Source organism: Narcine bancroftii, chromosome 4 (genome assembly GCF_036971445.1).
Source record: "Narcine bancroftii isolate sNarBan1 chromosome 4, sNarBan1.hap1, whole genome shotgun sequence".
NCBI classification, from domain to species: Eukaryota; Metazoa; Chordata; class Chondrichthyes; order Torpediniformes; family Narcinidae; genus Narcine; species Narcine bancroftii.
Genome location: NC_091472.1, coordinates 222,815,162 through 222,839,810, shown reverse-complemented (window position 1 = coordinate 222,839,810; position 24,649 = coordinate 222,815,162). Strand labels below are relative to the sequence as shown.

The 24,649-nt window shown below is 39.3% G+C and overlaps 1 protein-coding gene across 1 annotated transcript in view; it reads right to left on the bottom strand.

The window, feature by feature from the left end:
- pcnt (pericentrin) overlaps window positions 1-24,649 on the bottom strand; it is a 239,082-nt gene that overhangs the window by 171,856 nt on the left and 42,577 nt on the right. Inside the window, exons 9-15 of the mRNA XM_069934046.1 lie at window positions 23,074-23,329; window positions 19,903-19,982; window positions 16,156-16,321; window positions 15,279-15,415; window positions 14,337-14,448; window positions 4,235-4,502; window positions 1,028-1,127 (exon numbers count right to left, since the gene is read on the bottom strand). Of these exons, the coding sequence (XP_069790147.1) occupies window positions 1,028-1,127; window positions 4,235-4,502; window positions 14,337-14,448; window positions 15,279-15,415; window positions 16,156-16,321; window positions 19,903-19,982; window positions 23,074-23,329 (1,119 nt within the window). The remainder of the gene's footprint in view (window positions 1-1,027; window positions 1,128-4,234; window positions 4,503-14,336; window positions 14,449-15,278; window positions 15,416-16,155; window positions 16,322-19,902; window positions 19,983-23,073; window positions 23,330-24,649) is intronic.

Below are 24,649 nucleotides of genomic sequence, written 5' to 3'. Positions count from 1 at the left end.
CCTGAAATCATTCTGTTCAATCTCGTCATCAAGTCATTATTATTATAGATTCATCAGGAACATCCACCAACTCCCATTCTTTTACCTTCATGTCAAAAGACTCTAATAAATCTGTGAAACACTTTCAAAAAGCCTAGCTGCCACAGCCTGGTCACATTATGCTTTTTAAAGTGCTCTAGTAGTGTTCCTAAAGGAACACCCTTCTTGATCATACTATCACATTTGCTCTTTCTCAGCCTACGTGCCCCTTTTCAGAAATCTATCTATAAAACTTTTCCACTGATAGATTAGGACGGTTCCTCCTGAAGCAAACAAGCCTGGGAGAGTGATTTTCAGAGGTTTATAAACTCATATGCATCCCAGATCCAGTAGATGGCCCCAGGATGGGGGAACCTAAAACTAGAGGGTATAGGTTTAAAGAGAAAGGGGGAACCACTTCCAGGGATACAGAGAGATATGTTTTTCACACATAGGGTTGTGGGTATGTGGAACAAGCTGCCAGAGCAATCGGCAGAGATGGGTACAATTATAATGCTTAAGAGACATTTGGATGGGTATTTGGAAAGGATACAGGACTAGCTCAGGTGGGCATGAACAAACAGGATTCAAGGGTTTATTTCCATGCTGGATAACTCCATGATTCCAATGAAGCCATAAAACATATTGTGTGACCCAGGGTGCACCCAGGAGTGGTGGCATGTCAGATCAAAGAACCAAATAGTGGAAAATAAGTTTATGCCATGATTAATCACAACCAGATAGTCAGAGGGGTATGGGTCCAAACAATTTCTCAAAGAACGAGAAAGAGCTAGAGGGAAGGCCTCGTTCCCTAAACCCAAATTCACGCCAGTGAACTGAAAAATCATGAAGTAAACTTTAGACCTTACTAATCTATCTCATTCAGCCATTGTGCATAAAAGAGGGAATCATCAGGAAGGCCTTGTAATGGTTTTCTGGAAAAATAAAAGCAAAATGTATCTTCCTGGAAATATTGTAAGTTACCAGGCACTATTGTATTCCACATTACCTTGTATTGCTCCAACTTCTGCGCCAATTCTTCTACAATCTGAAGCCTATGCTGAAAGTAATTTTTCTCTGTGAGGTCCGTAAACGACAGCAAAGACAAACTGTCAAGAATAAAAAAATAAGGAAGACAGCAATTCATATACCATCTCCTCATATATGGTACAGGTGCAATATAAAGTTTCAGATTTCTCAAGGCTTCCCATCAAGTATTGAACACAGCAGTACGAAGCTTAAGCAAATTAAACAATTCCAAATATTAAGGCCTCTGACAAATGCAGAGCTGTGCATTACCACCAGATAATGCGATGAAGTTAAATCTCTGAAAGAAGAATGCTAAAAATTTGTTCTCCAATCCACTGTGGTGGCACTACAAAGTCTCCTTTTGATCTAATTTGATTTCACCTAGTTGGTCGATTTGGAGGAGGCACGTTCTCAACACACTCCAGAATCAAGAGTACATCAGCTAGCATATCATGCAATGTTGAGGGAACTGTGTTGTTGGAGGTACCAAATATTGGATGAGATTTTAAGTGAAAGAAGTGTCAAATATTTGATTTCCAGAAGGGAGATATGGATTGACATCAATGGAGCATTTGCCTTCTGTTTGATTAGGGTTCTTGTTGCCATTTTTGGTCAATGAGCATCTAGAAAATGGGCATCTGCTCTCAGGATAAGGTCTTTCATGTCAGATTATCATAGATGTCCTCCTTTTTCAAACAAGGTGCTTTCCTTCTACCACCATCAATTCGGCCCTCACCCACATATCCCTATCGCCCTCACATCTGCCCTGGCCCCCTCTGCCCCCATGCCTCACCTACCACCCCACAGCCTCCGTATCCAACATATCATCCTCCACCATTTCCGCCACCTATTATGCGACTGCACCACCAAATACATCTTCCCCTCTCCTCCCCTCTACACTTTCCACAGGGACCACTCCTTCCTTGTTCACACCTCCCTCCCCTCCAATTGTCCCCTTGACACCTAGCCCTGTGACTGCAGGAGATTCTGCACTGGTGCCCACTCCTCTTCCCTCAGCAACATCTGGGGCCCAAAACAGTGCTTTCAAATGAAGCAACATTTCACTTGTGAATCTGCAGAGGTCATCTACTGCATCCAGTGCTCCCGCTGTGGTCTCCTCTACCTCGGAGAGACTGGGCACAGACTGGGAGATCGTTTTGTTAAGCATCCCAGCTCTATCTGCACAATAGCATGGATTTCCCAGTGGCCACCCATTTCAATTCCCCATCCCATTCCATTGCTGACATGTCTGTCCATGGTCTCATGCACTGCCAGAGAGAGACTACCCATAAATTGGAGGAAAAACGTCTCATCTTCCACCTGGACACTCTTCAACCAGATGGCATCAACATCAACTTCTCCGGTTTCCATTAACCCCCCCCCCCTCCTCTTCCCCCGTTGCCTTTCCCCCAACTCTGTCTCTCACTCTCTCTCTTTTATTCCTTGTCCTTCTGTCTCCTTTCACAGAGCCAAAACCAATTCTCACCTTTCCTCTTATCATATCCAATAAACACCTTTTGTTGGTCTGGACTCTTCCCCCTGCCATTCTTCAATCTTTATTCTGCTCTTTGCTTATACCTTGAAGAAGTGCTCAGGTCCAAAGTGGCTGCAGTAATAACTTGTCCAAAGACACATGGTTGCAGTTGAAGGTCAGTCATGCCAGTGCAGAATATCACTGCAAGTGACGTTTAATCTTGGACCCAACCACTTCAGCTGCTTCATCAATGACCTCCCTCCCACTATAAGGTCAGAAATGGGGGTGTTCACTCATGATTACATAATGTTCAATTCTGTTCATAACTCCTCAGCATGTTCAAGTTCAGGTTTACTATCATCTAATTGTACATATACAACCCGACAAAACAGCATCTCTCCAGACCGTGGTGTACGCACAAAGTGTGAAGTGGTCCTTGCACCAAGATCTGCACAATCTTCAGGCATGGGCCAATACATAACAAACTATATTTGTGCCACAAATGAACCAGGCAATGATCATATCCTAAAAGAGCGTATAACCACCTACCTTTGACTTTTCAGTGACATTATCATCAACAATTTACCTCTATCAACATCTGGGCCAAGGGAGGATCGCCACTGACTCGTGACTTAACTGGGACAGCCACATTATGAGAAAGTCAGAGGCTGGTTATCCGTCAATGACTAACGTTGTTGGTGCTGCATTCATCCAGTCAAGAGCATGACTCTCCAGTTGCCTGGATGAATGCAGCTCCAACAACAGCGAATAAACCACACCACTGAAATGCCTTTCCTCTGCAGCTGAGTAGACGAACCTTGGGCAAGGTTGTAGATGGTCTGGGATTGGCCTCATGCTTGTGTGTGTGTTTAATAGTAGAACATTCTGGATGGAGCACAGCGCCATATTCTGCACAGCATGATTTTAGGATAAAAGAGCCTAACCAACTAGCTCCATTTTCATTTCAGTTCCTTCACAACTGACCCACTTCATCGTGTATGTCAAGAACAAAATATACTATGCTAACTTGCAAGGCAACTTTAACAACATCCCCAAAAGCCATGAACTCAATTCCCAAGGATAATTTTTGTTCTCCCCTTGATATATTTAATATGACTCATTCCTACTTTAGACACTACAAAATATTGCAGACCATTTCTATCAAACATTTTCATGAAACCTTAGTACGTGTGACAATGAATTTTAAGTCTACCGATAGAAGCTGCCTGACCTGCTGAGTCCATCCAACCTCTCACTGTTTGCTCAAGGTTCCAGCATCTGTAGTTTTTGTGTTGGGTTATCTGCCAGCCACACAAGCAATTACACGAGGATGGGTAAGAGTTTATTTCTGAACTAGTGCTGCTGATTTCTCTGTTAGATGGTTTATTCACAAATACAAACTGTCGCATGTGAACCACTGGATCATTAAAACTGATAAACTCTGCTCGCAATCCACCAGACGACCTGAAGAATAAACTTCCAGGCCTGCTACATGCAATCACACTGCAGCGTCTTCTCAACTCATGACATGAACAAAGAATTAGCATTCAAGAAAAAAAAAGATTGTGGTTCCTGTTCTACAGTGATCAGATCCCTCCAAAAAGGTTGGCTGGTTTTTTTTCAAAATCCAATCCATGCAAATTTATTCAATCTGTTAAGGTCAACCTTAAACATACTGTAATATGAAGTAGAAATGTTAAACTGTTGTCATACCTTGGTTCTGTCGTCTGATTCAGACTCAGGTCAGAATCAAGGCCAAGAGGCAATTTTGTGTCTTCCTGTAGGCGTTGCTCTAACTGTGCAACTTCCTCATCATTTTTCTCTTTCATCTCTTTCAGTTTCTCTTCAAAGTAATTCTTCAACTGTTCAAGCTCACAAACGTGCTGCTTCTGTATTCGCTCTCTCTGTTCGGCAAATTCCTGCCTCAGAATTTCTACATCTTCCACATGAGATGTACAGGTCAACAAGTGCTCCTTAAACTCTGAGAGGTGCAAAAAGACATAGATTTATTTTTCCTGAAGTAAAACACGAAAGTCTGCAGACACTGTGATTGGAGTGAAAACACAATGCTGGAGAAACTCAGCAGGTCAAACAGTATAGTTTGATACATAACCAACATTTCAGTTAACATAGTTGTTACAGTACCAATGATTGGGACCGGGTTGTGAATCCCACACTGTCTGTAAAGAGTTTGTACGTTCTCTCCATGCCTGTATGGGTTTTACCCGGGGGCTCTGGTTTCCTCCTACCTTTCAAAAAATAGTGGAAGTTATAGGTCAATTGGATATAATTGGAAAGGACAGGCTCGTGAGTCAAAAGGGCCTGTTACCGTGCTGTATGTCTATAAAATATTTATAAATACTGGATCTAAGTGTCATAATTACATCAACTGTCCAGTAATGCCTGGTAACCTGGACTGGTTGTTAAGGTTAGGATGCAGGCTAAATCCAGGTGACAGGCTCCAACATGGCACAGTGGCAACTTCAGCAAATAATACCATCAAATTTACTTTCACAGCAGTGTCATAATGTAAAATACAAGCTCAACATGTTACCAATTACTTTCCAAGTTATCACACTTATGCTCACACCTTCCTTGTAACTAATATGCAGTAAAGATCATGTCCATTGAAATTTGGAATGTATGGAATCCCAGCATGAATTATACTTTGGCCAAAGAGAGGGTTGGTGTGATCATCTTTTTTTTTTAGATTTTTTATTTTTCACACCATAAACCACATTGACCATGATACATACTTTTTCCTTTTCAAATATATACAGTGCCATTTTCTCCCCCCTCCCTCCTCCCATCCCACCCTCCCTACCTCCCCCCCCATCCATTTAAAGTACAAAATCTAGGATACATTAAACCAGTCAAACAATGTTGTCATTCAATAAAAATAAACAAGAAATTCCACTGAGTTAATTCTTTTCATTTCCTTCTCCTTTCGTTAATTTAGGTAGTGAATGTCCCCGGTAGGTTTTCTCTATTGTGTTTCATGTAAGGCTCCCATATTTGTTCAAATATTTCAATATTATTTCTTAAACTATATGTTATTTTTTCTAATGGAATACATTTATTCATTTCTATATACCATTGTAGTATTTTCAAATTATCATCCAATTTCCAGGTTGACATAATACATTTTTTTGTTACGGCTAGAGCTATCTTAACAAATCTTTTTTGTGCACCATCCAAATCAATTCCAAATTCTTTGTTTTTTATGTTACTTAGGAGGAAGATCTCTGGATTTTTTGGTATATTGTTTTCTGTAATTTTATTTAATATTTGGTTTAGATCTTCCCAAAATTTTTCTACTTTCTCATGTCCAGATTGCATGAATTGTTGTTCCCATTTCTTTTTTATATCAAAAACATCTATCAGATACTGTTGGGTCCCATTTATTTAACTTTTGAGGTGTAATGTATAGCCTGTGTATCCAGTTATATTGTATCATATGCAACCTCGTATTTATTGTATTTCTCATCGTTCCAGAACATAACTTCTCCCATGTTTCCTTTTTTATCTTTATATTTAAATCTTGTTCCCATTTTTGTTTAGTTTTACCATTTGTTTCCTCATTCTCCTTTTCTTGAAGTTTAATATACATAATTGTTATAAATCTTTTGATTATCATTGTATCTGTAATCACATATTCAAAGTTACTTCCCTCTGGTAGCCTCAGACTGCTTCCTAATTTGTCCTTCAAGTAGGATCTCAATTGGTAATATGCCAGCACTGTATCTTGAATTATATTGTATTTATCTTTCATTTGTTCAAAGGATAATAATCTATTTCCTGAAAAACAATTTTCTATTCTTTTGATCCCTTTTTTCTCCCATTCTCTAAAGGAAAGGTTATCTATTGTAAAAGGGAGTAACTTATTTTGCGTCAATATTAGTTTTGGTAATTGATAATTTGTTTTATTCCTTTCTACATGAATCTTTTTCCAAATATTGAGTAGATGATGTAATACTGGAGAACTTCTATGATGTACCAATTTTTCATCCCATTTATATAATATGTGTTCAGGTATATTTTCCCCTATTTTATCTAATTCTAATCTAGTCCAATCTGGCTTTTCCCTTGTTTGATAAAAATCTGATAGGTATCTTAATTGTGCGGCTCTATAATAATTTTTTAAGTTTGGCAGTTGTAAGCTTCCTTGTTTATACCATTCTGTTAATTTATCTAGTGCTATCCTCGGTTTCGCCCCCTTTCCATAAAAATTTCCTTATTATTTTCTTTAACTCCTTGAAGAATTTCTCTGTCAAGTGTATTGGCAATGCCTGAAATAGGTATAATATCCTTGGGAAAATGTTCATTTTAATACAGTTTATCCTTCCTATTAGTGTTAATGGTAAATCTTTCCAATGCTCTAAATCGTCCTGTAATTTTTTCATTAGTGGATAATAATTGAGTTTATATAGATGGCTGAGATTTTTATTTATTTGTATACCTAGATATCTTATTGCTTGCATTTGCCAACTGAATGGTGATTCCTTCTTAAATTTTGAGAAATCCGCATTATTCATTTGCATTGCTTCACTTTTATTTACGTTTATCTTGTAACCTGACACTTCTCCATATTCCTTCAATTTCTTATGTAATTCTTTTATTGATAGTTCTGGTTCTGTTAAGTATACTATAACATCATCCACAAATAAACTGATTTTATATTCCTTGTCTTTTATTTTTATCCCTTTTATATTATTTTCTGTTCTTATCAATTCTGCTAGTGGTTCTATAGCTAACGCGAACAATAAGGGTGATAGTGGGCATCCCTGCCGTGTTGACCTGCTTAAGTTAAATTGCTTTGATATATATCCATTTACTGTCACTTTCGCCAATGGCCCCTTATATAATGCTTTAATCCAATTAATATACTTCTCGAGTAAACTAAATTTTTGCAATATTTTGAATAAATAATTCCATTCTACTCTGTCAAAGGCCTTCTCTGCGTCTAAAGCAACTGCTACTGTTGGCGCTTTACTCCCTTCTACTGCATGAATTAAGTTAATAAATTTACAAATATTGTCTGTGGTGCGTCTATTTTTAATAAATCCAGTTTGGTCTAGATTTACCCTTTTCGGTACATACTCTGCTAATCTGTTTGCTAATAGTTTAGCTATTATCTTATAATCTGTGTTAAGTAATGATATTGGTCTATATGACACTGGTGCGAGTGGATCTTTCCCTTGCTTTAGTATTACTGTAATTATTGCTGCTTTGCATGAATCTGGTAAGCTTTGTGTTTTATCAATCTGGTTGATTACTTCCAGGAGGGGAAGAATTAATAAATCTTTAAATGTTTTATAGAATTCTATTGGGAATCCATCCTCTCCTGGTGTTTTATTATTTGGTAATTTTTTTATTATCTCTTGTATTTCTACTATTTCAAATGGTTCTGTTAATTTATTTTGTTCCCCTATTTGTAATTTTGGTAGTTCAATTTTAGTTAAAAATTCATCTATTTTCCCTTCTTTCCCTTCGTTTTCAGTTTGGTATAATTGTTCATAGAATTCACTAAAGTTTTCCTTGATCTCCTTTGGATTTTATGTGATTTGTTTGTCTTTTTTCCTTGATGCCAATACCATTTTCTTAGCTTGTTCTGTCTTAAGCTGCCATGCTAGAATTTTGTGCGTTTTTTCCCCTAATTCATAATATTTCTGTTTTGTCTTCATTATGTTCTTCTCCACCTTATATGTTTGTAGTGTTTCATATTTTATTTTTTTTTCTGCCAATTCTCTTCTTTTAGTTGTATCTTCCTTCATTGCTAATTATTTTTCTATATTTACTATTTCCCTTTCCAAATGCTCTGTTTCCTGATTATAGTCCTTCTTCATCTTGGTTACATAACTTATTATTTGCACTCCAATGAACGCTTTCATTGCATCCCATAGTATAAACTTATCTTTCACTGATTCCGTATTTATTTCAAAATACATTTTAATTTGTCTTTCAATTAATTCTCTAAAATCCTGCCTTTTGAGTAGCATGGAGTTTAATCTCCATCTGTACATTCTTGGAGGGATGTCCTCTAACTCTATTGTCAATATCAAGGGTGAATGGTCTGATAATATTCTAGCTTTATATTCTGTTTTTCTTACTCTATCTTGCATATGAGCTGATAACAAAAATAGGTCTATTCTTGAGTATGTTTTATGTCTACCCGAGTAATATGAATATTCCTTTTCATTTGGGTGTTGTTTCCTCCATATATCCAAAAGTTGCATTTCTTCCATCGATTTAATTATAAATTTGGTTACTTTGTTCTTTCTGTTAATTTTTTTCCCAGTTTTGTCCATATTTGAATCCAAATTCAGGTTGAAATCTCCTCCTATTAATATGTTCCCTTGCGTATCTGCTATCTTCAAAAAAATATCTTGCATAAACTTTTGATCTTCTTCGTTAGGTGAATATACATTGAGTAGATTCCAAAACTCCGAATATATCTGACATTTTATCATTACATATCTCCCTGCTGGATCTATTATTTCCTCTTCTATTTTAATTGGCACATTTTTACTAATTAATATAGCTACTCCTCTTGCTTTTGAATTATACGACGCTGCTGTTACGTGTCCTACCCAATCTCTCTTTAATTTCTTGTGCTCCAATTCAGTTAAATGTGTTTCTTGCACAAATGCTATATCAATTTTTTCTTTTTTCAGTAAATTTAGCAGTTTCTTCCTTTTAATTTGGTTATGTATTCCGTTAATATTTAAAGTCATATAGTTCAGCGTAGCCATTTCATACTTTGTTTATCTTCCCTTTCCGTTTCTCCATCATCACCTTTCTTTCTTATCCATTTCTGTTTTCTTGTTTTGAACATTTTATAAGACAACATTTCTAAAACATCAAACATTTTCCTTATTCTCCTATTTAAAACTTCTTTAACCCCATTCTCCCCTCCCCCTCCTGAGTTGCCCTTTATCCCTTGTCGGACAACCACATCTCCCCTCTACATTTGGATTTGCGAATTCACTCGCAAACGTCAACTGATTTTGTAGTGACCGTAACTACTCCCCACCCAGCCCCCCCCCAGAAAAGATTTCAATTTTCATATGTAACAAAGGTCACTCTTTTAATTCCCTCCTTATTCCCTCTATTCCCTTTCCCTCCCTTATTAATTCTTGTCTATACTCTATATATTTTCCTCTAAATACAGATACATTCATGTATACACACTATATATATATACACACATATACCCCTTTACACACATACATATAGTGCATGGTCATTTTTACTCTCATTACATGTCTTCATCTCTCTGCTTGTTTTGTCATTGTTCTGCAAATTTCCTTGCTTCCTCTAGATCCGACAATAGACTGTTTTGTTGCCCTGGAATAACTATTTTAAGTACCGCTGGGTACTTTAACATAAATTTATATCCTTTTTTCCATAAGATTGTTTTTGCTGTATTGAACTCCTTCCTCTTCTTCTGGAGTTCAAAACTTATGTCTGGATAGAAAAAAATTTTTTGACCTTTATTTTCCAGTGGCTTTTTGTCCTCTCTTACTTTCTTCATTGCTTTCTCCAATATATTTTCTCTTGTTGTATATCTTAAGAATTTTACTAAAATGGATCTTGGTTTTTGCTGCGGTTGTGGTTTCGGGGCTAAAGTTCTATGTGCCCTCTCTATTTCCATTTCTTCCTGTAATTCTGGTCTTCCTTGGACCCTGGGGATCCAATCTTTTATAAATTCTCTCATATTCTTGCCTTCTTCATCTTCCTTAAGGCCCACTATCTTTATATTATTTCTTCTATTATAGTTTTCTATTATATCTATCTTCTGAGCTAACAGCTCCTGTGCCTCTTTAACTTTTTTATTAGATTCTTCTAATTTCTCTTTTAAGTCTTCTACTTCCATTTCTACAATTGTTTCTCGTTCTTCCATATTTTCCACTCTTTTTCCTATCTCTGATCTGGCCATTTCCATTTTATTCATTTTTTCTTCTGCATTCTTAATTCTTCTTTTTATCTCATTAAATTCTTGTAATTGCCATTCTTTCACTGATTCCATATCTTTCTTCTTTGGCTTGGCTTCGCGGACGAAGATTTATGGAGGGGGTAAAAAGTCCACGTCAGCTGCAGGCTCGTTTGTGGCTGACAAGTCCGATGCGGGACAGGCAGACACGATTGCAGCGGTTGCAGGGGAAAATTGGTTGGTTGGAGTTGGGTGTTGGGTTTTTCCTCCTTTGCCTTTTGTCAGTGAGGTGGGCTCTGCGGTCTTCTTCAAAGGAGGTTGCTGCCCGCCAAACTGTGAGGCGCTAAGATGCACGGTTTGAGGCGTTATCAGCCCACTAGCGGTGGTCAATGTGGCAGGCACCAAGAGATTTCTTTAGGCAGTCCTTGTACCTTTTCTTTGGTGCACCTCTCTCACGGTGGCCAGTGGAGAGCTCGCCATATAACACGATCTTGGGAAGGCGATGGTCCTCCATTCTGGAGACGTGACCCATCCAGCGCAGCTGGATCTTCAGCAGCGTGGACTCGATGCTGTCGACCTCTGCCATCTCGAGTACTTCGACGTTAGGGATGTAAGCGCTCCAATGGATGTTGAGGATGGAGCGGAGACAACGCTGGTGGAAGCGTTCTAGGAGCCGTAGGTGGTGCCGGTAGAGGACCCATGATTCGGAGCCGAACAGGAGTGTGGGTATGACAACGGCTCTGTATACGCTTATCTTTGTGAGGTTTTTCAGTAGGTTGTTTTTCCAGACTCTTTTGTGTAGTCTTCCAAAGGCGCTATTTGCCTTGGCGAGTCTGTTGTCTATCTCATTGTCGATCCTTGCATCTGATGAAATGGTGCAGCCGAGATAGGTAAACTGGTTGACCGTTTTGAGTTTTGTGTGCCCGATGGAGATGTGGGGGGGCTGGTAATCATGGTGGGGAGCTGGCTGATGGAGGACCTCAGTTCTCTTCAGGCTGACTTCCAGGCCAAACATTTTGGCCTGGAAGTCAAAATGATTCCATATATTCTTTAAAAAAAGATACATCCATTGTCTTGCCTTTCTCTTCTTCTTCCACTTCTTTCTGTTCTTCTTCTTCCTCTGGATTGACCATCTGTTGTTTCCTTGTTTTCTTTTTACCCTCTTCTTTCTTGTTGTCGTTATTGTCTGTGTTCTGCACCTGCTGCTGTGCTGCAGGTGTCTCTCTCAGCTGTGGAGATCGACTCCGCAGCTGTTCCCCCCTCCTGTCAGTGTGTTTTTTTTCATGCGCATGCGCGGTTGCACATTTTTACTCGGCTCTGCGAGCCATTTTTGTAGTCCCGAGCCCGGGACTTCCATTGACCTGCGGGAGCGGGCTTCTCTCTCCGTGGCGGGCCTCTTCGGACAGGTAAGGCCTTCACCTTCTTCTTCCGACATTCTTTCTTCCTCTTTTCTTCCCGTTGTTTTCGACTTTTCTCTCTTCGCTGCCATTTTCTTCTCATCTTTATTTTTACTTTATTATAAATTTTAATCTTGTACCTTTGTGCTTTGTGTGTTTTTTTTTAATTTTTTGGGAGAGGGCTGGAATTCCCTGACCGGTCACTACTCCATCACGTGACTCCTCCGGTGTGATCATCTTCAATGTGACACATAAAAGCACAACTTTCTCCAATTACCACAAATCTCCTCACATGATGGTCACAACTCCTTCACTTCTCAGATGACGTCATGTATTTGGGCCAGCAGAACCACTTCACAATGTTTCAGCACATCAGCAGAGATTTGGATAGCTTATCAACCTCTAGCTGTGTACACTCCAAAATTGTAGTGGTAGTGTGCTCCGAGTTCAAGTTGAGGACACTTGTATCAAAGGTGGTTTCCCTGCTGTGATGTGATCTCTATTCTTCGTCCCTCGTTGATTGTATTAATTCTATTAAAATGAATCTCTTACCTAAATTTCTGTACCTTTTCCAGTCTATACCAATTTTTATTCCTAAATCACTTTTTCATTCACTTGATTTGATTATATTGTCTTGTATATGGAGGGATAACCGCCCTCGTCTAAACAAGGTTCACCTTCAAAAACCTAAGAGGAATGGAGGCTTGGCTAATTTTAGATTTTATTACTGGGCAGTCAACATACATGACTTTATGTATTGGTTACACCTTTATAATCGAGTGAACAGTCCAGCATGGGTAACAATGGAGCTGAATTCTGCAAAAATAATTTCCATTCCAGCACTTCTTGCATCCTCACTTCCCTTTTCTTTAAATAAATCAATTGATAATCCTATTTTCAGGGGTAAGTTTAGAAAACATTTCTCTTTCAAGCCCTATTTGCTTTTTCAACCTTCTTACAAGATTCTGCTTTTCAGGATTGGTTTAGATTAGGCATTGAGCGTTTCAAATATCTTTTCATTGATAACAGTTTTGATACATTTGAACAACTTTCTAAAAAGTTCAACTTACAAAATACTCATTTTTTCAGATTCTTGCAAATTAGACATTTTCTTAAATCTCAGATATCGGATTTTCCTCGGGCACCTGATGCGAATATTGTTGATGTGATATTTATGTTACAACGTTTAAACATGGGTTTAATATCTATTCTTTATGACATGCTAGTGGGTTTGAGACATGCCCCTCTAGTTAAAATTAAAAATGTCTGGGAACACGATTTAAATCTTACATTATCAGATGAATTTTGGGATCTAATTTTTAAGCTGATTAATACTGCATCTCTGTGTGCCTGTCACTTCTTTTTACAATTTAAAATTGTACATAGGGCTCATATGTCTAAAGTTAAGTTATCTCGTATCCAGATGTAAATCCTTACTGTGATAAAAGTAAGAGGGAAGAGGCTTCTTTAATTCATATGTTTTGGACATGTCATGAAAAATACTGGAGGGGAGTATTTCAATCTTTAATTTTAAATGTAAATTTAAAGCCTAATCCTCTGGTTGCTCTTTTTGGTATAATTGGAGAAAATTATATTCCTCTAACTCCAATTAAATGTCGTATTCTGTCTTTTGCATCTCATCTGACTAGACGTGCAATATAGTTTAGATGGAAGCATGTTGCCCCGCCTATTCATGCTCAATGGCTGAGGGACATTATGTCCTGTTTAAATTTAGAAAAGATGTTATTCAATTAATAATTCAAATTTGTTGTGAGGATCATTCTTGAATTACTTCCACAATCTCTAGACAATATTATTTTTCAAAATTTTTATATTTTCCATTATATTCTTGGAACGAAGTACATATTTTCTTTAGTCATATACCTTGAGTTAGGGAATAGGATTTAGAATCACATTGTATATGGAAAAAACTCATTGAACGAGATGCAGATCATCAATAACTGCTCTTGAAAAGATGGCAAGGAGTTAACCTTCTAATAGCTGCAGTCTTTTCTGAAGGTAAGCCACAGGAATGAAGCCTTGGAGGATCTAGAGCCAAAGACTGTTAAGGACTCTTGAGAATATTTGTGAGAGTGAAGATTAATTGAATGCAGCAGGAAAGCTAATAATCTGAGATGCTGGAGAGAGCTCCTTCAGATCCTATTTTTGTGGCACCTTCCATTCTCTTGTCCCTTGACAGTGCAGTGATTTTGAATAGGGCAAATGTAATGATCACTAAATTTGGAGGCTTTCAAAATGAATAAATAGATGCAAAATCCCTATTATGTCTCTTCAGTTAGGATGTCGTTACTTTGGCCTTATTTCTATCGTCACACAATGTGTGACATCCATATTCACAGTCAATGCAATAATATTTTTATAGTTTCTCAATCATTTTACTTTTATTGCACATAAATTCTGTTGCAGTTTTAGGACTTCTCTCTCTGAACTCTCCCTGAAATAGAAGCATACACAAAAGATTTACCACTTAGCTCTTCATGACTGGCTTTTGTACTCTGAAGCTGAGACCACAGATGTTCAAGCTCTTGCTCTGAACGCAACTTAAATTCATCATAGGTTGTCTGCAATTTCACCATCTGTAAAATAATGGTCAGAGCATTACCACGAGGACTTGGCTGAGGCTCTTCATTTTACAGCCCTACTTCCAACAGTTGTGTCTTATGAAATCTGTCTGTCATACACAGAAGGATGGAGGACATGAAACCAGATGAATGAACAATGGCAAATAGTGATTTCAAATTTGTTGAACAGGAGCTTTCCCAATGGCTGGAATAGTCCCAAATATAGAGAAAAACAAATAGGTAGAAAGCACTGTGACTATGGTTTCATTTAATTTTAATTATGAAATACCCTTTGGAGATATCAACAGAAGTGTTAAACAATAAAGTTTGCAGAAGCTGGGGTCATGCAACACATAAACATGCTGGAGAAACTCAGCATCTAGAGGAAGTAAAGGGCCAACATTTCAGGCCTGTGCCCTTTGTCAAGGTATAATTAAAAAATAGGCAAGTGTCTGAATAAAAAGGTGAGGGGGGTGGAAGGATTAGGAGTGTCCCTTAGGAGGCATCCACACAGTCCACAAATAGCTGGGGTGCCCAAATATTGTGCAAGGGCCCTGCACTTCCCTATGCAACTTCACAAATGTGATACTAAAGGGCAGAAGGGGAACAATGCCAAATATCAGGTCATCAAAATACAGGGCATAATGCTTGTGCAGCAGGTGGGGGGGACAGCCTGCAATGGGATAGAGAGAAGGGGTTTCAGAGGCAAGATGAGAAAAGCATTGACTCATGCACACCTTTCCCTGGCTTTCACAAGGCTTTGTAACCTCCATATCCACATTTCTCTCACAACCAAACCCCATGGTTACATTCCCACCAAACAAAATAAACCAGTTTAAACCCACCTCTGCATGATGTTCTTTCTCTTTTTCATCAAATGCTCTATTCAGCTCCTCCTGTTTCTGCTCATAATCCTTTTGAACTTGTTCCTGAAGCTTTGTCAAATTCAGCTGGCAAAGCTTCTCCAAATTCCGACACTCATCTATAAGAGGGCATGAAAAATTTCCCCTGAAAATTTTACACACGGCCCATTGGCCAAAATGAATTTTTTATGATTGTAATAGAAGAAAATATTATAGCACTTAACAGGAGAGAACATCCTGAAGATGGCAATGGGATATTTGAAGGTCGGAGTCACAGCTATATTGTAAAGTAGGTTGGTGACATTTGTGTGCCTGTGGTAACATTTCCAATGTTTCATTCAGCTCATAATAAAATCATCAAAAATCTCCAGCATTGAAGGATTGCAGTTGGCTCATAAAGTCAAAGATCAGCTTCTCAACCAAACCCTGTATCCAGTACTTGATCCAAGGCACCCAAATATTAAATCGAGCAACAGAAGAGAGGATTTGGAGGCATAATCATGAAAATTTCCTCAATCAGCTTGTTTTCTGCCTGAGGCAGAGGTATTACTAAATTCAGTCCCAGAAAATAATTTGGCACAGATTGGGTGGCCCAGAGGTTCAGCTTCTGTGCTGTGGTGTTCTATGGTTCTAAGAGAAAATGCATGAAGTGGAAAATATTCCATTGGCTTACAGGGCAGCAACTTTAGAAAGGGAACTGAATAAATATTTGTAGGAAAAATATTGCAGAAGCATGGAGAAAGAGTAGGGCTGGACCATTCAGATTGCTCTTCGAAAGTCATGGAGGAGACTGAATGGTCCAAGTGGTTTCCCCCTCTGCTGTCGTACTCATGAGTTGAGAACTTCCTACTATTCTCACCTTCTTGATATGCCACTGCTTCATTATGGGCAGCTTCAAGTTCACTCTGCAGCTTCTCCACCTTCCTGATCCATTCTTGCAGTTCGGTTTGATGCTCTGTGGACAAGGTCTGCTTCTGGATCTCAATGCACTGCTTTGTCTCTTCCTCCCATTCCTTTTGCCTGTTCTGATAGAATACATAGGCTACTGTTATTTTCAAAACATAAATTAATGTAATTACACCAAAAATTGCTTTTAGATGATATTTTTTCCATTCCATTCAGCAATTGAGCATTTATGGCACAGACAAACTTACTTGTGTTTCAGAACAAACAATAGTGAATCTTTTTAAACCAATCAGGCATATTTGTTACGTTCATAATTTTCAGAATCAGCCTGAATTTGGAATTATTGTCTTCAATTTTTTTAAAACAAAATAGGTTGACTGATATGCATATTACATTGGCACAAGTTATATGTGTATTCCCGGCTCTAAATTATTATTTACTTTTATATAATCATATTTCACTGTTCCTCAGACTAACCCAGCTCTCACTTTCTCAGGCCTAATGGAAGGACCCCCATCTGAAACATTAACTGAAGTCAAGCTTATTGTAATGCGAATGTACAAGTACAACCTGACAAAATAACGTTCTTCAGTCCTCAGTGCAAACCACACAAACATACAACCAGACATAACACACATACAGACAGAAAATACATATGCAGGACAAGTATTCATCTAGACAAATAAATAAATATTACTTCATGAACATGAGAACCTTGGATGGTTAATTTGAGCCGTTCCTTTGGTCATTCAGCATTCTCACTGCCCGTGGGAAGAAGCTGTTCCTCAGCCTAGTGGTGCTGGCTCTGATATTCCTGTATCTCTTTCCCAACGGGAGCAGCTGAAAGATGTTGTGTGCAAGGTGGAAGGAGTCCTCAATGATTTTGCATGCCCTCTTCAAACAACAATGCCAGTAGATCACTTCAATGTGGGGGGAGAGAGACTCCATTGATCCTCTTTGCCACTCTTATGGCCCTGTGGATTGACCTCTGATCCATTTCTCTGCAGTAACCGTACCACTCTGTGCAGCCAGCAGGGGCGCTCTTGATAGAGCTCCTGTAGAAGGGTGACATATGGTGCTCAGTAGCCTTGCCTGCTTCAGTCTTCTCAGGAAGTACTGTTGCTGTTGCGTCTTCCTGACAAGTGAGGAAATGTTGAGAGTGAGAGATAAGTCATTAGTCAAGTGAACTCCAAGGAACTTGGTGCTCTCCACTTTCTCTACTAGAGGAGTTCATGCTCCTCCTGAAGTCCACGATCATCTCCTTCATCTTGTCCACATTGACACTCAGGTTGTTACTCTCGCACCATTTCACAAGATTTTCCATCTCTTCTCTGTAGTTTGAATAATCATTGTTGCTGATAAGGCCGACCACTGTTGTGTCATCTGAAAATTTGATGACCCTGTTGATGCTGGATCTGGTGATGCATGAACAGGAATGGGCTGAATGCACAGCCCTGAGGTGCACCAGTGCTCAGCGTGATGGTGCTCAACGTTCTGCTAATGACCGGACAGACAGTGGACTTTCCACTAGGAAGTCCAGGATCCAGTTACAGAGAGGGGTGTTGAGTCCCAGCAAAGACAGATTTTACACTAGCCTCTGGGGAATGATTGTATTAAATGCTGAGCTGAAGTCAATAAACAGCAGCCTGGTGCATGAGCCGTTATTCTCCAAGTGGGTCAGAACGGAGTGAACGACGGACGGCTTCAATTATGCAAAGATGTCCGTGAAGACCTCCGTCAATTGGTCTGCACAGTCTTTCAGTACCTGACCAGGTATATTGTCTGGTCCTGCTGCCTTGTGTGAGTTCACCTTGGATAGATCTGTCGATCTTCTGTTCATACCCTTCTGGATTGTACAGCCCTGGCTGATCTTAGTGCCATCCTACACCCTGTCCTGAAAGCAGCATCACGAGCTCTGAGAAGGGCCCAGACCTCTGTATGCAAACATGGCTTCTGGTTAGCCCTGGTGTGAAGTATTTATTCTCGGTGACATCCACAATGCACTTGTTAATGTAGCCAGTCTCTGAGCTCATGTATTTACTCCTCTATGTTCAAATGACTGCTGTGGGTGGCCACCTCCTTGAAACAGCTCCAGTATGTGGTCTCAAAGCAGTCTTGCAGTGCTTCTCTGGCACCCCCCCAGCCCCATCCCAAGCTATGCCCTGACACTAGGCCATTTTAGATCGGGCCTTCGCCTGGAGACCGGCTATGGGGCAGATTAAAAATCTGGAACTTACCATTCAGACTGCAGCCCAAAAAGGCTGCTCCAACGTCCCATTCAAATGAAAGGCACCTCGTAGCACCCGTCATCAATACATGGCAGAGCAATGGCCGTCTTCCCTACCCACAATCCCCCATGCAGCTGAAACCACTCTATGGTTCCCAGAACAGTTTCAGCTGCATGGAGGACTATGGGTAGGAAAGACAGCTATTGCTTTGCCGCGCTTTGAGCCGCAGAGAGCAGCCCTAAAGCCCGAAGCAGCCCGGTGTGGCTGTCCCAGCCTGCACCGGCAGCCCCCAATGGTCCCCACTGCCCCGACTGATCACCACTGCCCCGTTGGTCCCTGCTGCCCCGACTGCTCCTGCTCCCCCACTGGTCCCCACTGCCCCGACTGGTCGACTGCTCCAGCTACCCCGCCGGTCCCCGTTGCCCCGAGGGCTCCCCACCACCTCTGACTTAGAGGGAGAGGGGGTGAGTGGGGAGATGGTTCTTGGGGTGACAGCATCATTAGCCTGCCCCTAAACAGCCACCTAGTGCAGCTGCCAATTCAGATCAATCGGCGGAGGGCTGCGCTGCCATTATCTCTCTCGGAGAGGGGTTGGATTATGTGGCTCGGAGACCACCTCCACACATTCAGAGAAGTGGGTCATTATGCATTTTGGCAGAGTTTCTCTGCTTTTACATCCCGACTTTTGGGCTATCTGAAATAGTCTACCGTCTTGATTGTTTGTCTTTGTCTTTCCACAAATCCTACCTGGTTTCCTTGAATTTTCCATTCTGTTTTTTTCTTATCTTACATTCATAAGTCTATCTTACCAGGCAAGTCCTAGCTCCATCCTATTAACGACTCATAACGCAGGCTGTTAACAATTTCCATTTAGCCATTTTAATGCACCCTATTGCAGACATTCCCTTTGTTTTATAGATCCTTTCCCCATCATCCTTCTTACTGAAAACATATTTCCATCTCTCTCTTTCACAGTTCTAATGAATGAAAGCAGTGACAAATAAAAATTGACAGTGTTCAAAAGGAAATTGGCATGTAGTCAAAAAAAAATGTATTTCTTACATTGTCAGTAAAGATGAGGGGATTAATTAGACAGTTCTCTCAAAGCAGTGACAACACAAGGACCTAAAAGCCCTCTTACTGTGCTGCCCTAGTGTTCAGACAAACTGATGACTGTGGGCCATTAGTTTCCATTTTGTATCGTATCAGGATTGCAAGAGGTAAACTTGCTGGACTGGTTTCTTTTTCTGCCAGCAGGCTATAGGTGACTCCTGCATTGCAGGGCTGTGGAATCTGTTCCTATGAAATGGTTCAACATCACCATTTTCCGTAATATGTAGCTGCATCATCTGCAGGTATGTCAAGAACTGTGAGTTCAATCTATCCAACTCTTCTTTCGTTTAAAGTATTCTACTGTTGAATATTTCCCATCAGCCAAAAGATCCCCAATATTTAAACAGTGTGTCTCATACCTCCAGCTTCTCCATTTCCTCTGCTACTATCTTGGCCTTCAGAACAGTCATTTCCTCTTCCAAAGTTTTCCGTAAATCCTCTGAAAACGTAAGAGTGAGATTGAAACATCAGCTCTTCTGGCCTCACTTCCTAGCACATAGTTGGACATGTTGCAACTTACTGCTTCAATTTTAGGGACAAGACTTTCATGTTTTATGTCAGGCTGAGGATTCAGTGAGACACCAATGCCCTACTATTATCTGGAGTCTCCATCTGCTCAGATGTACCCTGTTCAGGCCACGTCCACTCTCTTAGGTCAAGTAAAAGGTTGCAAAAGCATTGTCAGAACAGGAGGAGTGCCTTGGTCAATATTTAACCCTTACCTAACGGCACTGAAGCAGATCACACTACGGATTAAGGGACCTTACAGCAAAGTTTTGGAGAAGTTTAAATTTGGCCTTTTTTTTATTGGTTGGGTTAAAGCTTTATATACGAACCCGACTGCTAGGGTGGTGGCAAATGGTCAAGTTTCACCGTCATTTAAATTGACACGTTCAACCCGACAAGGTTGTCCATTGTCGCCAGCCCTGTTTGCATTAGCTATTGAATCGTTAGCTCAATTAATAAGGCAGAATGAACAGATACGAGGGAAGAGAGTTATGGATGAAGAGTATAAGATTAATTTGTTTGCAGACAATGTTTTGATATATTTAACAAACCCAGAACAATCATTGCTACATTTACGGGAATGTTTATTACAGTATGGAATATTGTCTGGATATAAAGTTAATTGAGATAAAAGTGAAATTTTACCAGTCGGCAAAGGAGATTATTCAGTGTATAAAAATATTATTAACTTAAAATGGTCGGATAAAATTAAATATTTAGGAATAATTGTGAACACTGAGTATCAATCTTTATATAAATTAAATTATGTTCCATTATTGAAAAAGATCAAAGCAGATTTAATTAAGTGGAAGGACCTTCCGTTAACTCTAATTGGTCAGGTTAATTGCATTAAGATGAACATTTTTCCTCGTATTCAATACTTGTTTCAATCAATACCATGTTTTCTTACAAAGAACTTTTTTCAGACTTAAATAAAGTCACTAGGGAATTTTTATGGAAAAGTAAATTACCACGGGTAGCATTAAGTAAACTTACTTGGAAGTATGCATTAGGTGGATTACAATTACCTCATTTTCAGAACTATTATGAAGCAGCCCAGTTCAAATTCATTAGTGGTTTGATCGGCCTCCAAGTTGGACTGAAGTTGGGATGGCACGTATTTCTGAAATTGCAGTGCATCAATTTATATTTTGGTGGAATGTAAATTTGTTATGGGAGTATAATATGCCGATATTAAAACATTTATTGATGTTATGGACAAAAAAAAGACTATAGAATCAAAAGGTAAATTGTCCATTTTAACGCCATTATATAATAATCAGCTTATTCTTTTTTCAATATTTAATAGTCATTTAAAGAGTTGGGATTCTAAGGGTATAAAAACATTACAGGATTGCTTTGTATAAAGACAAGTTTCTTTCTTTTAATCAATTGAAAGAACGTTTTGATATTGCTGAAAATTCTTTATTTGTCTATTATCAACTTCGATCTTTGGTGAAAAATATGTATGGTAGAGAGATGATTTTACCTGTATTGTCGGAATTCGAGTCTTTGATTTCTTCTATACCAAAAAAAGGGCTATATTTCTGTTATGTATCAAGTATTACAAGATAATATGGATAAGCCAGAATGGGAGAAATCTAAGTTTAAATGGGAAAATTACTTAACTTTTGTTTTTCCTGAAAAATATTGGGTGGATATGTTTTCTGATAGTGTTACTAAATTGATAAATGCACGGTATGGAATGGTTAATTATAATTTTTTACATCAGTTGTATTTAACTCCTGAGAAATTGAAAATATAATGTTTTAGTAATTCGGATTCCTGTTTTCAATGCAGTATCTGTGTGGAAATTTTTTTACATGCTGTTTGGTCCTGTATATATGTACCACCATTTTGGGAAGAAGTCGAGTTAATTTTGGAAAAACTGTATAATTTTAAGTTACCATTAGATCCATCCATTTTTTTACTGGGTTATATGATTCCTTTAAGGGGATTAGGATTGGATAAATTTCAAATTGCATTGGTATATCTAGCATTGTCCATAGCTCACAAATGTGTAGCAACTACTTGGAAAGATAATGTGGTGATTAATGTAATGCGATGGCATAACAAATTGAAGGCTTGTATTGTTATGGAAAAAATTACATCAGTTTTGCATAATAATTACTCTTTTCTTTTGTTAAAAAGTGGCTACCATATTTGGAATATATGCATTGAGATGTATTTTGAACTAGTATACTGTTAGTTTTTGTTCATATCTTTTTGGCTCTCCTTAAGAGAGCTGGTTGATGGGAGGGGAGGGTGGGTGGGGATTTACTTTGATTTTATTTTAAAATATTTTTAAATTATTTCTTTAATCATATATAACCATTCACGGAGCGGAAACAGGCCATGTCAGCCTTTCAAGTCCCCACCGGTTCAATAAAACAATTCCACTAGCTCAAATCTCCCGCTCTCTGCCAATAACCCTCCAACCCCCCCCTCACCTCCATGTATACATCCAACCTTCTCTGAAATGACAGAAGGGACCATGCTGCAACTATCTCATTCGGAAGATCATTCCATTCTGCCACCACTTGCTGAGTGGAAAAAGCCACCTCTAATATTATTAATAATTTTTTATTTTGTTTATATATATATGTTGTTATTTACTGTATTTTGTATTATTATTCATGGTTTCTCAAATAAATAAAGTTTTTTAAAAAAGGGTCCTTACAGCACATAAAAGTGACAGTAATTGCAATAAAATTCCATTAATCAGTATAGTTGCAAATGTGATGCTGCCAGAGGGACATATTTTCTAGGCAACTGGATGGTATCCCTATTAATATCCCATACATTCTTACTTAAAAAAAAAAGTTGTACAGCAATATATCTTTTCTAATAGTAACCCATGAGCTTTAAGGGAGCATAGGAACAAGGTATTTGACTTCATAGCAACAATTTCCCTTCAAAACAATCTTTCCTCTGACATAAATGAGGAATGGAAATCTCTGTACAAATGTAGTTCAATCCCAAACTACAGAATTAATGCCCCTTCAACCAACAAAATACTCTACCCATTTCCTGTTGGTGCTTCTGAAGAGACTGATCCATTTGCCGCTGGTTTTGCTCCCTCATACATTCCAATTCGAATTGTTGCCTGTTCTGCACCACTGCCACCTCCTGTCGACGTTTACCATTCAGCACCTCCTGCAGCTCAGTGAGAGCCTCCTCCTTCTCACGCTGCAAGTTAGACTGAACAAGTTCAAGCTGTGCCCTGTGCATGTTGTTTAGACTGAGGCGAAGGGATTCCAGTTCCAGGCTGTGTTCCGTCTGTTGGAAAAAGACTTCTCAGAATATGGAAATCATGATCAGAGAAAAACTAGGATAGCAAGATCACAAGCAGGGATATTCAGAAGCTTACTTTCTTACTTCCCCACTTCACCCCCGCAAAGGCATTTCCTGCCTTTGCCATTCTCTTGGCCTCCATTCTGATTTTTTTTAAAGTTCACTGGATGTTTGATAGATTATCCAGCAGTACAATTTTCTGTGATTGGAAAGCAGCAAAATTCAGTCACCTCCACGCCAGTTACTTGTTACATTTGGGCCTGAGATAACCACACAGCAAGAATCGGGGGACGATCGTAGCAACAGCCAGATCATACTGCAACATAGGACAAAATCCCATCAAGCAATGGTGATAGAAGACTCTTTAATATGGGGTACATACTGTGGCAGCAGGAAAGACTCCCGAATGCCATGCTGCCCCCTCAATGCCCGGGTCAAGGATCTCTCAAGGCAGATGCAGGACATTCTGAAAGTCCTGATCCATGCTGGCATTAATGAGATAGACAATAGGAAGGATGTGATGTGGCAAAAAGAATTTAGGAACTTAAGCAGCAAGTTGAAAAGCAGGACCTCTAAGGTTGTAATCTCAGTGATGGTGACAGAAGAAATAGAGAAGTGATACAGTTAAATGCGCAGCTGGTGCAGGAGGGAAGGATTCAGGTACATGGACCACTGAGTTCTCTTCCAGAGCAGGTTGCACCTAAACTGGAATGGCACCAATATCCTGGCAGGGAGGTTTGCTAGTGCTATCTCCTAGGATTTAAACAAGCAGTAGATCAGCAAGAGGAGGGGTGGAGGGGAAGAGAGCAATTTGGTAAAGGGAGACATATAGAAAGGACAGGCAGGTAAATGAACATGATGGGAATGACGGACTGAAGCAGACTTATTTCATTGCAAGGAGTGTCATGAGTAAGGCAGATGAACTTAACAGCAGACGAAGAATTGCTGGAGCAACTCAGCAGGTCAGACAGCATCCACTGGCAGAAATAACCAGAGAGAATAGGGGTCAGTGAGCATGAAGAATTTAAACTGATACAAAATTGCTGGAGGAAATCAGAAGGTCAAATAGCATCCATGGGTAGGAACGGCCAGTTAACATTTGGGGTTGAGCCCTTTATCAGGACTATGATAGAAGTGACAACAGCAAGATATTGCATTTTGGTACATTAAACCAGGCCAGGATTTGCACAGTAAATGGTGGGGCTCTGGAGAGTGTGGTGGAACAGAGAGGTACCGGTATGTGGCTCCTTGAAAATGGTAACACAGGTGGTGAAGAAGGCATGTGGCACAATTTCCTTCTTCGGT